This window comes from Numenius arquata, chromosome 11, assembly GCF_964106895.1.
Source record: "Numenius arquata chromosome 11, bNumArq3.hap1.1, whole genome shotgun sequence".
NCBI lineage: Eukaryota > Metazoa > Chordata > Aves > Charadriiformes > Scolopacidae > Numenius > Numenius arquata.
The window spans coordinates 14,484,920-14,501,928 of record NC_133586.1 but is presented as its reverse complement, the minus strand read 5'-3'; the positions used below and the strand labels follow the sequence as shown (position 1 = coordinate 14,501,928).

Here is a 17,009-nt window from a genome sequence, read left to right as displayed (position 1 = left end):
GCATTTTAAGTAACTACCTAACACGTTACTTCAGAATGCTTAAATACTTCATACAGGAACTTAGGCACACTGCACAAAATGTACTTTGATTATATACAGTACTATCCTCATCAAATAAAAGCAGCCAATTTTATGGTTTCATTTTGTCTGTATTCCTATAATAGCATACTTACTACTTCTTTTTAAAGCACCAAGATGTTTTTTACCTACAAACAAGAATGATCTATACTCCCAAAAATCCACACCCGTTTCTTGGACTGTTTTGGCTTAAGGACACGTGACCAGTTCTAGTAGGAGAACAACTATCAGCTATTCACTGATTAGTACTGCAAACAACCTGAATCTCAGCTCCTTAGTGCTTAATAAGGAGAAAACAAAGTAGAAACAAAGTAGTCCTTAAAGTTTTGTACATAAAACATAGGCTTATATGGCCACAATGGTCTAGTGATTTTTTTTCATTTGAGCTTTTTTTTCAGGGACCCAGATTTTCTAAGTCCAGTTGATTTATCGGGAATAAGAAAAACTCAAGAATCTGCAGGCAGCACTCAGAACCACAAAAAAAAAAATATAATAACGAAAAGACTTTTTTTTTTTTTCTCTCTCTACTAAATGTACAAATGGCTGCCATGAGTGTATCAGTTCTAGACCTGTTCCCTTCTAAATGAGTAAATTGCTTCTTTAGAAATAACTGTACTAAAAGAGGTAGCACACTGGAAAGTGGGATATTTCTGAAAGTCTGTCTGTCCTACCATCCCTTCATCTTGTTTGTATATAATGCAATGCAACTGTAGTGCTGGCTGTCTAGCTGTAGCAAACTGGGGAACAACATTTTGGAACTGGTTTGTCCTTATGAGCTTTAACCTCATTGCCACAGTTCTGATAGTATAGAAAGCAAGGCTTATTCAGTTAAGCATTCATTAACATCCCCATAATTTTAATATTCAGCTGTGTTAAGTGAATGCCAAATGCAAGATACTAGCCTCTCTAACGTCTGTGAAGTTAATACTTTGATACTGCTTAAAATGTCTTTGGATCAGTGCCTGGGAACATACAAACTCACTGTGTCATGAACATGTTATACCAGAAGGATAGCAATGTCAGGTGGCAAAGCTCACAGCATTTAACCTCAGGTTTGGAGTAAGTGCTAGTTAATAAAAGGCATTAGCTCAAAGAATTACCATTCTGAATTTAATCAGCCAAATAACCTGCTTCCATCAGTCACTAATACTCCCTCCAGAAAAAGCTGAGGGAGAATCAAAACCAGAAAACCAAAAATCAGAGTAATAACTTGCCCAAAGGAGATTTTCTTTCATAACTCTCATCTGTGACTGCAGTTCTTCATCTGGTTTTGTGGAGAGTATCTGGAGAGTTCTTTTATGGCTGAAAATGTCTGTTCTTTTTGTTTTCAAATCTTGCTTTACTTAGTTTTGATGATGCCTTAGGGAATTATGTTCGGCTGGCTACTTACAGGCCAAGTAGAAAAGTATTACCTTTCACTTGTTTTAAATATCTTGCAAGTCGTTTTACTGGCTGTACCATTACATTTGTCCTCGAAAGAGTACCCACTTCCCTTTAGTATGTTTAGTGAGGGCTGGCATAAGACAGGCTTCCCTTATTCACCTGTTTTTACATTTTCTCATCAAATGAGCTTTTGCGTATCTAAATTGTATTTGCTATCTGCCTTTGGACTTATGTTTTTATTTAAAGATTTCTTAAGAAATATTTATTTCTGGACCACAATTTTTCATATGGTCTGGTTCAAACGGAGGCCAAAGAGTATAATGGCTTAAAAATACATTCAACTTATTTTTCCCACTCCATTTCTCTCAAGCCATAGTTCATTAGTTTCTCCTGATTGACAGCAAGCACCGGAGAAACGTTTGCATTGAGCTGTCCACTGGGATTTGCTGCGTTCTTTTTTCCTCCTGAACAGTACCACTTAAGTCAGGATCTGTAATTGCTGTCTAAATTATTCTTTCTTGTCCTGCATTTGTTGGCAATTAAGATTGCAAACATATATCCAAAACTTGCACCTTTAGCCCACCAAAGTCACAGCCTGGTGGTTTTGGTATGAGGGGAGGAATGTAGACACATAGTTGTACCTGTATTTATTGTCATAAAAGGTAATAATACTTATAAATGGTTTTATTTGTTTGTTTAGTAGACATCTATTAGTAAAGCATATGGAGTACCTTAGGGTCTTTTACTGAACTTAGATATTTTCATAGCAGTTATAACATAGATGGAAAAAGTCTTTATTTTGCATCAATTGCATGGCATAAGTTTGTTCTCTATAATTTTCCTTCAGCCTTTAACTTCTTTTTAAAATTCCATAGATCTCCTTCATTCTATCATCCCTTGTTGCTATTTTGAGATAGTAGAACAAAATAACTACTGCTTCTACTGAAAGATCATTTCAAACACCAGCTGTTTCCTACCTCATCAATCCATCCCTGAGCACTACCAAATTGTTCCTTTATGATTAGCATATAAGCATAGAAAGTTCACAGTAAATCAAAGAGTGATGGATGTATGTATACTTGTGCTATGGGTTTCAGTTCTCAGAATATCTGTCAACATAGTTTTCTCTTCCATTCTTCCACTAAGGAGCTTAACAACAGCATATGAAAAATTCATCACTTCGTAATATTTAAATGTAGAATATATTCTAGAAGGCTATGTTTCTTCAAAGTTATATTCCTTCAAATTAGTGCTTTTGCTTAGTTCAACCATGCAAATCTGCTTGCATCACACTTCAAGTATTCCTGAAGAAAATGGCACCTGTTGGTTTTTTTTTGCTTAAAAGAAATTTCTTTTGCAAAATATAATTGAAGTCAGTAATGGAAAACAACACACAGGGTTTACTAGCTACGAGAATATGATTTTTCAAAAGATTTCCCCAGTCACTTCTTGTACAAATTGAATATTTCCTTATCTAGAATCACATGTGTTATTAGCAGGAGTAACATTTACAAAATCATGTAAATCCCAGACACCTGTAAGGACTAGGAAAAATAATAATAATCACACAGAAACCTTCTTGCAGAGTCCTGTCATTCAAATTGTACTCATGGTGGGATGAAGAGAGACAGATGCTGAAATGCTGCAGGTAAAGCATGGTGCAGCTGGACAATTTAAAAATCAAAGATTTCAACAAATAACTATTTTGTAAAACAAAGGTTTCTTGCTTAGTCTTTTCTGACTGTCATGAATGTGAGTCATCAGAGGCAAACCTGGTCTTGCCACTGTGGATCAGGCAGCAAATTCTGCTCAAGATCCCTTAAAGTTCCTACACAATAAACAGAATGCTTATACACTCAGTTTTACCCAGTTTGGAGCGTCTAAGGCTAAAACAATTTCTCAAGAGCTTTGAAAAAAAATTTCTCTGTTATTTAAATAACTTAAACCTGCCATTGAAAACACTTACCATTTCATCATTGTTTATGGAGGTTCGGATGAGCATGCCCATGGAAATACCAGATTTTCGAGCTGCAAGTGTCTGTTAAATGCAAACACAAAACTATTAAAAATTATACTAGTAACTCCAATTGTTGAATCTAATGGAAGGCAAATAGTACTTGATTATGCCACTGGATTTAACAAAACTGCAGGAGTTACAAAAACTTTTAGTCAATGTTTGCAGCATACAACTTTTAAGATTTTAGTACATAATGCAGGCACACTTTCCATCATCATTACCATTTCTTTCAGCAGTGCCTAGCTGAGCTGCCATTTCTAATATAAAACCTGTTATTCAGAGGTTTATGACTCAGTTTTTTTAAACCACAGGCTGTCACTATTTTTCTGCTTTGCCAACCAAATTAATGTGGTACAAGGATAGGCATCCTGCCCTAATTTGGAAGCTGTCTGTGCCTGCAGCAACATGGGAGACCATTTTGCAATCGTCTTACGGTTCAAGTTGTCAGTCTGGATAATTTTTGATAACTCACTGAGCATTTTTAAACTGTGTGTATGTATATAAAATGCTACTTATCTTAAATAAAAATTCTTTGGGAAACATAAAAGCAATTTTTTCCTTAAAGATAATATTCATTCAATACTGTGAACAGCTATATGGAGAAATACTCTGGCTCTTAGAGGGAGAAAAAAGGCTGGAACTCTGTCTCAATCTGTCCTCTTTTACCTACATGATGTTAAGGGCCTATTAACACCTCCCAGTCATGAAGACTACATCCCTGGTTGTAGAGACAATCTCATTTGCTCTACTAGAGTACATACAAAGGCACACAAAATAAAGGATTTTTAATATACAATAAACAAGGTTATTTTATCTTCCTTAATGCAATATCCCTGTAATTTTAATAGGTCCTTGAGAATTACTTAGAGAGTATAACAATCAGAAGGAAAAAGAACCTGGGGAAATGAGTTCTGTGTGTGTTTCCCAAATAATTTTTCAACTCTGAATATCACTTCTGCTACCAGTAGTCCTTTTGGCCTGACAGAAACAGGTAAGATTTATTCCTCTGTAGAAAATATCAACCAAATTATAACACTGTGATTTTACTGTATTTTACCTGCAAAATTGGGGTTGTGCATCCTTCCCCCTATTCTAAATCATTCCAAGTTTGCCAGTATACTTGTGCTTTATCTCCGTTCTTCCGTATTCCAGCATCTGCTTTGTCATACATTGCTGTCCTCATAGTCTAGCAATGTGAGGATGATCAATTATACCACCCACTAAACATAAGTATGTTGTTGCCTTTGTTGTGAGGATACAGATTTTTCACCTTACTGTGAACTGGATCTTCTGTAGTCCACCATTATAGAGCTATTAGAGCACAAGTTTCAATGTTATTTTGCATGCGACGTTCTTATTTTTGTGAAACAATTTAGGCTTATATCAGCAGAGGAACTGCATCATTAATCTTTGGATGGACAGACAATTCCAATTTCTTCCCATTTTATAATTTTAAACACTGACATCATTTAAATAGATTTTTTTTAAACGTAGAGATATTAAGATTGTTAATTTTAATTTAAAATGTTTACTTTCCCCTAAGAACATACCCATTCAGTTTTCAATAAGTTTCCCTTGATAATAATTAAACTTGCAGATAGACACAAAATTATTAATATTGTAAAACCAATTATAGGGTAAGAAGTCATCCTTGGCACAAGATTTGATTTCATTCCTCACTGTCCTATTACAGTTAATATGGGATGCAGAGAACCCCTTCCTTTTTCTTCTTTTTCCTTTCTTTTAAACTCTCAACAGTTTACTAAGCCTATGCCATCAATTTGCTATCAGCTTTCCCACTCTATTATTAATAAAAGTAAGTAATTCTGTTTGTTTCTCTGTCACCATCTTTTCCTTCAATTTTTGTGAACACGGGAAATTCCATTGGTGTTTGCAAGTGAGACTGGGAAAGTGAGAGGGAAGATTAAACAGAGCCCAGGCTCTGCTTTTTCAAACTTTTTGTGACAAAACCAAATGCTACAGGATCCGCACATCAGAGTGAGAAATGGCAAGAAAAAATGTGTTGGGAACATTAAGAAGAACAGAAAAAATTTCATCATCAGTAGAGTTTTAGGTTTAAAAAGATTCATTTTAAAAGCACGCATTTTCTGATCCCTCTTGAAGCATAGGTTTCTTCTCTAAGTCTTGCAAAGTAGGTATTTACATTTACTAGCTTGCAGTTTTATAGTTTTGACCTCTATCCTTTAGGTCTAAAATACACAATCCTAGCCGTTTCAGGCTAAGAGGAATACGGACTACTTGTTAGGGCAGGAATACAAAGAGCATAACAAGATTAACCTCAAATATAGGGTAGCAAATGATACTGTGTTCTGTCCTCCAGCAATATATCAGTTGAAGTACATGAGCCAGCAGGAGAACTGCATTTTCATGCTATCAGTGTAAGTCAATAAACAGATACTATTTCCTGTGTCAAAAACGAAAGTAGGGAAGCAATTTTGACCCTGTCACATGTCCTTGAGGCGCAGTTCTCCCAAGGGCTACTCCTGGAATCATGTAGCTTAACCATTTTGCTCCTTAATCAGAAATGTGTCCAAAATCATAGTACAGTGTCCTATATAAGATAAAAAAGCCTAATAGGAAAAAAATAATTATGCTGTTCTTAATAAAGCATTCGTCATGCTGGAAGGATAACAGAAGAAAGTGATATCTAGAGGGATTTGAGATAAACCAGTAAAGTTAACAGTCATTATGGATTAAATTTACAGGGATTTTAGTGAAAAAAACCTCACAAAGATTACTTGTGTATCACAAGGATGTTTATGTATCGCTGTCAGAATAAACTGCATCTTCAAGAGAAACCCCATAAATAAAATGTTCCTGTTCTGAAATACCGTTGCTGGTGATAATTCAACAGCTTGAAGCACTGAACAAAACCAGAACAGTGTCTGTTCTTAAGGATGTAAAGAAGCAAGGAGGAGTGAGTATTTTGGAAAGAGGAAGGGAAAAAATGCTGCCAGACTCACTTATGGGTAACAAAGTGACAGGTTATGAATGTAGTAAAAAACCTCTTTCTCCTACTGCCCTTCTGTTTTTAAATAGTAGCAAGGAAGAAAGGTAAGTGCAGCTTTGGAAGTCCAAATTGCCTGACCATCCAAAGAACAGGGTAAGCCACAGGAACCTGAAGCCTTTCACTACTCTCCTTTAACAGGACGCAAAACTTGTTTAGCTGTTTACACTTGCTTGCCCTCTCAAACTGATATTCAGATACTACCTCATGTCTTTCCTTATATGAGAATTTGACCTGCACAGTGTAAAGATCTCTAAGTAGGTACTATTGCATTGTGAACATATGGACATATTTATAATAAAAAAAAAAAAAGATGATAAAGCAGAACATCATCTATTTAATATTAAAATGTTTTTTTCAAAATCCCAGATACAGGATTTAAAATAACTTAGTCTCCTTTATGCTCAAGTCCCTTTAGACCCCCTAAAAACCTGTATCTACACTATCTTATATATTACCTCAAAATTTGCCTTAGTAGCTTAAATAAATTAATTAATATAATTAGAAGTCATTCTAGCAAAAACATTGAAATGTGGTAACCGTAAGTAAAAGAGAATTACACTCAAGCTACAATTAAAGGTTAAATGAAAAATTGTGTGTGTGAAAAAAGAGCCACCTGCCATGATGAAATAAAAGCAAGCGGTGGTTTGAGCAGCTAAAGTAGCAGGGAGGAAGAAGCAGTCAGGCTAACGTTTTGCAGCTGCTCATGAGTGCTGGTTGCGCCATGCAATACTCTTTCCTGTTTTCCTGATCATCTTTTTCTTCATATTTTTTTTTTCTTTAAAAGAATCTATAAGTTGCTATCACCAAGAAAAAAAAAAAAAACAACAAAAAAAGTTGAACACAAAATATTTGTTACCACTTTACAAATATTGTGTTTTTAATGCATTGTGAAAGCCACCCACTAGAGGCGAATCTTAAAAAAACCCACTGTTTTCACTTTTAAAAGCTGCGTGATTTCAGAACTGTTTCTTTTTGAGCAACCACAGGTAATTTATCATTCTAGGGATCTTGACTTTATATTAAAGACAGATTTGTACTCTGTTGCTTGTGGGAGTGGGGGACAGGAATGAGAAAGAAATCACTCGAAAGGAAAAAAGCTATTATCTGAAGTTACTTATCCCCTTCCCATAATTTTTCTATTTAAAAAGTTGATTTCTGATGCTGAAATGTTCAACACAACTGCAGTATTAAGCCCAGACAATGGATTTAGAAGAGAAATGGCAACTCATCTTAACTATACAATCATTGCTGGACACCGCTGTAATACCATTTACTTTTTCTTCATGTTTGTTTTCATAGCACAGACACAACTGCACGCCCATCTGGCCTCTAAGATCATTCTGAATATTAAGGTTAGTCAGAAATGACATGGAAAACAATGAAAACAAGCAAGTTCATCAATAATTTCCTAATTTCCCCACAACTAATTCTTAATTCCTGGAACACAAAGGTGTGAAATAGAAGAAAGTAATCATATTATTATGATTTCCAGTTAGTAGAATTAAAAACCCCCATAAATATACAAATATACAAATACTGTTTATCTATTTAATGTATCAATATTAAAATATTTAATCAAATTTGTATATTAATGATTAAAGAAGGACTGAGATAGAATGTAAAGTAGATATTTAGCTTTTATCTAATGATTACTCTGACGCTGGACAAAAACAGAGAATGTGGCAGCTGTGATTTACATGAATGTCCTCAATCTTAAGAGTTTAAACTGCCATAATCAAGTTCTAGCCTCTATAAACGCTTTTGTTCTGGAGACACGTTAAAAAGAAATATCAGTTGATTATTGTTTTAGTTGAAATGTGCAATTGTTTCATCTGGTGTGTTCACTTCAATAGTATGAACAAAACAGTGTTTTACAACAGCAGCAAGGATTCACAAATTATTCTTGTGTTCTTATAAACAAATGATAATGCTAAGTAATAATACGTTCTTGAATGTTCAAAAGGAAATTTGCCTGATTACAGTGATTGTACAGTATAAAGTCACCTTTAAATCAAATGAAACCAGGAATTTTCTAGAGTTTTCATAACATTTGAAATGATGACTTGAATTAACAGAAGCAAAGACTAAAGCCTAGTAAAATACAAAAAACAGAGCTGGCTACCTTTGTCTATGAATGGGCAGATCACCACACCTATTTGGCCACTGTGAGTTAAGTACTTCTAACCTCCACCGTAATTATTGCTATTCCTCTCCCTGGTTGTAGTCCCACTTCAAATAAAAGCTCTAACTAACATAAAAGAAAGAACATGCTTGTTTAAAAGTAGTGCAAAAGGGTTTTTTGCAGCAATTACATCAGCAAGTGCTCTCGACTCTCTTTTCTGGCTCCACATTAAAGAGAGGTCTGTTCAAGCTCTAGGTATTGTTAGTCAAACAGCTTTCTGTATTGTTACTCCACTTTAATGATCACTTCTCTTTTCATGGTCTTTCCCTCCTATACAGATATATTCTTCTAGAACTCTAATAATGACCCACAGCGGAACTCATGACTGCAGCAAAGAGACCTGTTCCTGTAGATGGATTTCAACTGACTTATCTCTCATGACTCAGTCCAAAACAAGCAGGGAAAGTAAAGAGTCCCAATGCATTAGTTAAAAAACTTATCTCAGAGATTTAGGAGAAAAAAGTAGTAAGGCGGTTGTTGAAAACTGGATTTTTCAAAATGTGAATTTATGGAAACAAATGGGAGTGAAAGATATCATTTTAAAAAGATGTACATCATTTTCATAAACCTTGTATTGAGATGTCATGCTGAAAGCGTGAAAACTTATGCAGAGAAACTGGAAGTGCAAAGGGACTAGGAAACTAAGGAGAGACGTTTCCAAGTGCCAAAGCTGGTGGAAAAAGAAAATATTTCAATGGGTCAATAATTTAGTTACTAGAACAAAACTACGCCACAGTACATAAGAGTCTTTATTTGCTTAGGGAAATTCACTTTTTGCAAGAGAGATCAAAGAATTCAGTTGATTGATAGAAAAGAAAGTAAAAGCAGGGAACACCTTCAACTTCTCTTTATGTAGGTATCTAATGATGTTCAGTTCCACAGGGGAAGCATCACGATTGGGTCCTATACAATCTGCTCGTATCATTAGAAAGGATATTTGGAATACATAGATAACTTTTTAACCTAATTTTATTCTAATAATTTGGGCATATATGATGCAGAAAATAGGACATTCACATAAGGCACAACTTCACTTAGGATTAATTCTTGGTCATAAAATAGCTCTTCTATTTTTCAATAAAAGGTCAGCATAAAATGTGATATTAATGAAATTATGATATTCATGAGTTATTATGAACATTTTAGAACATTTATCAGTATAAAAGCACTTACCATAGCCTGAAAAATCCAGCCGAGATAGGAAAGAAATTATAAAGAATATTAATAAAGTCAGGTTTATTGCAACAAAAGAGGATATCAAATGACATCTATTTCCGTCAGTGTCAAAAGAGTCTAGCACTCATTTCTAGCAATATTATTTCTATATTTCTGAAAGTGTCATGTAAATAAACATAAAGATCATTTCCTATGTATCAGATCTTACAAGGACTTGAGAATTAAGCTGCTGATTTAAACAAGATATTTTGGAATCAATCTATTACAAGCTCAGAACTTACAGGAGATTGCTTAAAATGCACACACCTTCAATAAAAATAATCTTTCAAAGACGAAGATGATCCACACTAAGTCTGAAATAAGTTCCTCTAAAGTTGGTAAAATTGTTTTAGGTTTACAGCTACAGAACGGAATTTTAATATGATTTACTATTTTAAAGAAGTATATAGTTAAAAACCATATAGTTAAGTGCTATACTTTAAGTCCATAATTATTAAATTCCAGAATAAATTTCAATTTTAAAACTCTGCAATTTCCACTTATTAAAGGTAGAATTCCTTCAAGAGGAGTTATCCTTCAATGACTGAACAGCAAAGTAGTAATCATTACATTGTAATCATTGACATATTACAATAATAAAATTAAAGTTTTATTCCACCATTCAAACTGTGAATTTTATTTTTTGTCTCACTTTGATAATTATTACGTTTTTCAAAGTGAAAAGTTAATATTAAGATTCTGATGTCTTAACTCGTTCCGAGTAATACCCGTCTGCAAACAGTCCCAATAATTAAGAATAAAGCAAAGTGTTATTTAACATGCATAAAAGTATCATAGTATGTCTGTAAGTTATACTCATGTAATACAACTTACAGCAGAGTGGCTACTGTCAAAAAGATCGTTTCAAGGAATGAAGGCTCTACTATGTCATAAATTGCAATTTTTCACTGATTTCAGAAGGAATCTTGATCTAAAATGGTTGCTCTGCACTCTCTTTGTGACCCCTCAGATAGTATGGTATATCCCTGTAGAGTAACTGAACAGAGTAGCTGAGAATACATTCAGCAATAATTTGGCAAAGATTGATTTTTTTAAAGATAACTGTAGTAATCATTTGCTTTGGCTGACTCCCTTTCTTTACAATGAGTAATTGGTTTTAGGGGCTCACCACCCCAGATACTAAATATGCCTTTTATTGTATTAGGAATTCTATAATTTGGGAAAAGAAAAAGAGAAATGTGAATGGCACTTAAAATTCTTCAGAGCAGACAGATTCTACTTAGTCTTGTTTAGACTGGAAGTCAGAATAAATTTCAAAGGAACTGCCGTTCTTTTCACCTTCCTGCAATTTATTTGCCCAGATTATTATTGTCTACAATGACTGCTAAAATAACATACCTCATCTTGTACCAAGAGTATGCATCAATCTTTAAAACATTCATACTGAAACAAGCTTGCTTTTTAAAAGGAACTTTCTTCCTCTTTCAGTACCATAATAAATCAAGTCAGTTGGTATCCCAAGCAGTCAATAACAGCTGTCTTTATAAGCTAATTCAACACAAGAATAGGTAGTTTATTATTGCACAAAATGCACATTACTTGATTCCACGAGTAACATCTAAGTATTCGATGCGCTATTCAGACTTATCTAGTACAACAACTGCGTCATTGACTTTTACTGGCCTCAATCCATTCTCTCAAGATACCTTTTTTCCCATTAAAAAATTGTTGACAAACTAGCATTCACATGTACATTAGTAATTACAAGAAAGATATAGACAACTGACAAACAAATCAACAGTTTCATGGCATCAGAAGTTACTCACCACATCTCGAACAATTGGAAAAGATTTCTTTCTACGCAGGTCTGGCATGCTATCAATTCCATACAGGCCACGGCCAGCACTGTAGGAGAGGAAAATAAAAACCTGTGACTTATAATAACAGTATTTACAGTTAAAATAAAAATTAGCAGTTGTCAGCTAAAAAAGGTAAGTGTTCTAATTCTTAGGAAAAATTAATGAGAATGTTCTTGGCGTGGCTTTCTCCTGGCATTCACCTACAGAGTACTATAAAGAGTAGCAGAAAGGTTGCTTAATACCTCCTAAAACTTTTTACCATGGTTTTAAAAGTTACAACAGTAGCTTTCCATCAAAAGGACTTGTATACCTGGTAGTTGAGGTGGAGCCCAACATTGTACAAGATATCATTGTTGGTCCAAAGGATATTTGTAGGTAAAAGGACGAGATAACGTATAAAAGATACACACCTGTCACATAAGAATCAATTATTTTTCTAAGTTCTGCAAAGAATTTAAAAGGAATGCTACAAATAATCCTACACTTTCTGGAAACATCCAGTTTTGGTGAAATGACATTTCTTACCTTTTGCCCATTAGGATATTTTCCTCTGTATTCAAATGAGAGCTCAGTGCATGTATGACACACTGTGCCTGAAATATTGTAACTGCCTGTAGCATGAACAAGCTAAGACAGCAGCAAGAAGTTTTTCCCTACAGTTGGTCAAGTCAGCTTCACAGTATTGAATAGGGCTTGCATTGACCCATTTTCCTTGACTCTCTTTAGATATAATACAGAATACAGTGATGTGTTAGATTCACACATAGACACTTAAATCAGATATGCTGTCAACCTACACAATCAATTGGTTTCACTTCATCTCTGCCAGCAACTAGACAACAGTAAACTAATTATTCTAGAGTTTTACTGTCAGGACTCACCCACTAGGGATCTGATTTTTTTTATTTGTTTGTAACTAAACCAGGAGCTGGCAAATTCATTAGTTCAAAATGTCAGCCAAAACCCAACAGGATACAGAGGAGAGAAAAGGATAAATACATTTTCAGTGCAAGGAGAATGCAATTTTGGTGCAATTTTCCAGAGAAAATTGGATATACGTTATGCTGACTTTTGGTGTTACATGACACTTTAAGATAATTTGGATTGCACCTGTCTGTACTTTAGTTATAAAGAAAAATTCTTTGCAGAGATTGCCAAATATTTGGGCTGTCAATAAATTCTGAAGAAAGTTAAGTCACATGAATAGCTTAAAAACATTTTAATAAATCATTTCCACTTAGTCACAGCAGCAACAATAACACCCTATTTAGTCTGATCCTGCTAGTGTTCATCAGGCCCACACTGTTCATTCAAGATAAATTATTCTTTCTTCTTCATTACAGATGAACATGGGACGTGAAAGCTATAATCAAACCACTCAAAATGAATGCTGATGAAAACAATAATATCTTCCAATAAAATCTGAATTTTTTTTCTAAACTGGCAGTTTACCGTAGCAATTCAGATGCAACTCCAAATAGTAAAACATGCCATGATTTCTGTTCTGTAACTGGTAGGTAGCCCGTATGGTGAAGAATGTGACAGATGATCTACATGTATGCACAAGTGTATATACACATGTGCCATTTCTTTGCAGATGAGGACTTCATCAACTATGTTTTCATTTCAGCCCCTACAACCAGACAGTTCCGCTACTAAAATATTCAAAACTCTGTTTGGAAATTGTGATTCTTACTGTGGTAATCTTTTCTGTATAATTGATATATTTAACTGTCAAAAACTTACAACCTTTTTCCCCCAAATTTAGCCTTCAGTTTTAGAGGACTGAATTACAAATTGAGAGTTGTGGCACCACACATATTCATTCTTACTGATTCATGGTTCTTAAAAAAATTACAGTTTATGTTATAGTAACATTATAAATATTTAACAGTTGTAATTTTATTAAAGGCATCATGCCACAATACCTGTATTTGATCAAAATAAATAACTGTAAAAATGTTGGTATTTTTGCCATTAAAAAACTGAAATGTCTCACTTAAATATAAAGAGGTTTATACTTTTTCTTCTTTTTTTTCATTACTAGGCATAAAAATTTTGGAAAGAATCACAGCCATTCTTTAAAGTCTGTGTAAGTAAATTCATTTCCAGATGAAAATAATGATGAAAATGAAGAGGTGAGTTTTCACTGTTGTGGTTTTTTAAAATCACTCAGTATTGAACATACATTATATATATATATATATATAACTTAGCATTATATAATATTTCAGATTAGATGAGTCTGTTTTATAGTATAATTAAACTTCTGTAGCTAAATGTGATAAATAAAACACCTTGGCAGCTTTCATAACTTATAATGCTGGTCTGATCTCATGAAAATGGAGATGAATTTTTTGAAGACTGAACTAGGGGGGAGGGGAAGAAGAAATGTATTATTGCTGCATATATTATAATCACAAAATGTAGCCAGTGGCTTTTGTTATAACATAAAAAATGGAACCATGCAAGTTAATGAAAATAATTATGAGACAGCCACATTGTCTGAAGACCCACAAATCCACACTTGGCTATCAATAGATAATTCTTGCTGGAGTAGAAAACCGAAATTGGATATCTAAAGTTGTATATGAATTCTGGAAGAAAATACCAGCCTTACAAAAATAATTATAGGACTGGATTTAGAGCTTCTCCTGGTCCTTAGTATATTAAAATGCCACCCAAGAAATACCTAGCACTTTCTCTGAAAATGGAAGTTGGATTAAGAGTCTGAATATGGAGATAAAAAAACTATATTATGAAATGAAAAAAATAAATAAGCCAAATCCCTCCATAGAAGAAAATCTGAAGCTGTCAGAAAATTTTGGGGTAGACTAGGCTGTGCTAAAGGACTATATCCACTCAAATTTTTAAAGACTGTGTGCTCAAATGAGTATGCATATTAATGTCATGAAAAATTTGAAAGTATGTTTTTTAATGATATTTCTATAGTAAAGATATGAATTAATCATACATTAGGATACATTGACAGATGCTCAGATTCTGGCTGAGACTGCGAACCAGACTTTGTGACTACAACTTTGAGTCTCCCTCTTCCGCCTCTGATCCCAAATCTGTTGAATGCTTCATCCCCAGATGTAAGCCAAAGCAGACTTACAGATACTCTAAATTGTGCCAACAGGCCTCTGGGGTCATCTCAGCTTTTGGAAAAAAAAAAAAAAAAATTGCTTGCAAAGAAGTTCTGACCTCATTTCTTTTTCCTGTCATGCTTCTTGTCACATTACAGGGAGATGATGCTAGCCAACTAAAATGATTTTATGCTAGCCTTGGGCGATGTGGCCTCAAAGCATCACCATTTCAATTTTTTTCTTTTTTTCTTTTAATTTTGAAAAAAACAAAACCACCCCCTTTCCCCCCAACACTTAAATTATTTTCTAGGGCCTGAAAGCTACAAAAAACCTAGCATCAGCAAAACAGCATTAAAACTACATTTGCTGATATTCTTGACCTTCACACCCAGAGCAAATCAGTAGTAACACTAACAACGGTGTATTCACAGTGCTGCAAAAATTGTCTAGAAGGAAAATCTGGTCTCGACATTTACAGGGAAGAGAAAAATGCGAACAACCTTCTCAAAATAAATTCTCCCTTAGCAGAACTGCTGCAATACCATAAAACCAATGACTGATTTTGAATTCTCTCTGCTATCCTTGAAGACTATGTAAATGGTTTCTGTAGTATCAACATGATCATAATGAAAAGAGACCAACAAGGGAAAGAAAAAAACCAATTTGCATAAAGCTTGTGAGAATTTATAAGGTGGAGATAGGAAGTTCTACAAGACAAATTCATTTGCAATGAATGGAGATGGAGATGGATGGAGACCTTCCTAGAACCAGATGAGGTAATAACATACTACACTTAGTTTCCTTTGACAACATGCATCTCTGTGGTTGTCATTATCATAGGATCACAGTATCTAATCAAAATAATATAAGCCTCCTGGAGCAAAAAGAGATAAAGCAGATAAAAAGCAATACCGAAGCATCAATGACACCCTAATGAAGGTGGTGAGACTGTATCTTACAAAAATAAAAAAAAACCCAAACAAAAAACAACCAAAAACCTTAATTTCTCTTTTAAATCCAGATATTAGTGTAGTTGTGAACTTTCAGTATGGTGTATTATCATGGAATCATGGCTGAACAGCTTTACTACATTTCCACCTCTGATTAATTAATAATTTCTGCAGATGTGCTATCAATATGGATTTAGAAACGCACATACAGGAATACATAACTGACCGTTCCTGGTCTATATGGGAATGTTTGAGTCTGGGTAGCATCTAAATCAAAACTTCTTCAATGACAGTCAAGACAATTTATTTCTGCACCACATGCTGGATCAGAAAGTCTTTCATAAGGCAGTTAAACATAAACCAAGGAGAGTTAAGTCAATACAAAAAGTGCAGAAAAGACACAGAATCTAGGAGGCTGTGAATTCCTTTTGGATGTGGATGACAACTAGAGCACACTTCATCTCAGAGTGAAAAGGAAGGATGAAATGGAAGTAGAGAAATTGGCAAAAGACACAGCAGATCTGAAACATGAGAAACAAGAACTTGAAAATGAAGAGGACAACTTTAATTGAACTTGGTAGTAGCTAGTAAGCAGATGAAAAGAGTCTTGAACCTCTCAGCAAATCATCACACATAAATCTTGACTTGTAAAATTTCAAACAGGGATTCTTGAAAAGCTAAGCAAGGATTAAGCAGTTCTACTAAGTTATTGCTGAAGTTTGCCAGATCTACAAGGAGAGTTAAGAGTCTAGTTCAAATCCATTTGTGTAATGTGGACACTTTTTAAAGATTTACAATCTTAAGGATTTTCATCTAATTCTTCTAATGCATCAAGTACACGTTGACACAATCTTTTGCACAGAAAATTCCCAAATTGCCTTTGGCCATATTAAAATCCTCAAAGGCATCCCTTTGTTTCTGTTTGTAGAGTTCCTTCTGGTTTCTGTAGCTACGGTCAAGAAGTTTATATATTATATCAGCTGGTTCTGCAACTTGTCCACAACATTTTTAATTGCTGAATTATGGCAATGGCAGAGAGTTCTTACAGATACATGCTTATTCACCAGAATACTTTTAAGAGATTAAAGGAATTAACCAGACTTCAGGGAAGGACTGCTATTTTGAAACTGCATCTCCTTTCCTTTGTGCAGTGAATCAATGACCAGATGAACTCATATAAGACAATAATACTTCCTGCCTCTTCTTTGCCCAGCATTCAATCAGTGCATAGTAAAGATCATAGA

At 34.4% G+C, this 17,009-nt stretch overlaps 1 protein-coding gene across 2 annotated transcripts in view; it reads right to left on the bottom strand.

Annotated features, from left to right (window-relative positions):
- The window catches only part of UNC13C (unc-13 homolog C), a 152,835-nt gene that overhangs the window by 115,271 nt on the left and 20,555 nt on the right, over positions 1-17,009 (bottom strand). The window contains exons 4-6 of one of the 2 annotated variants that reach the window (XM_074156744.1): positions 11,694-11,772; positions 9,865-9,870; positions 3,428-3,499 (exon numbers count right to left, since the gene is read on the bottom strand). In XM_074156744.1, the coding sequence (XP_074012845.1) occupies positions 3,428-3,499; positions 9,865-9,870; positions 11,694-11,772 (157 nt within the window). The remainder of the gene's footprint in view (positions 1-3,427; positions 3,500-9,864; positions 9,871-11,693; positions 11,773-17,009) is intronic. The other variant, XM_074156743.1, reaches the window with a different exon arrangement.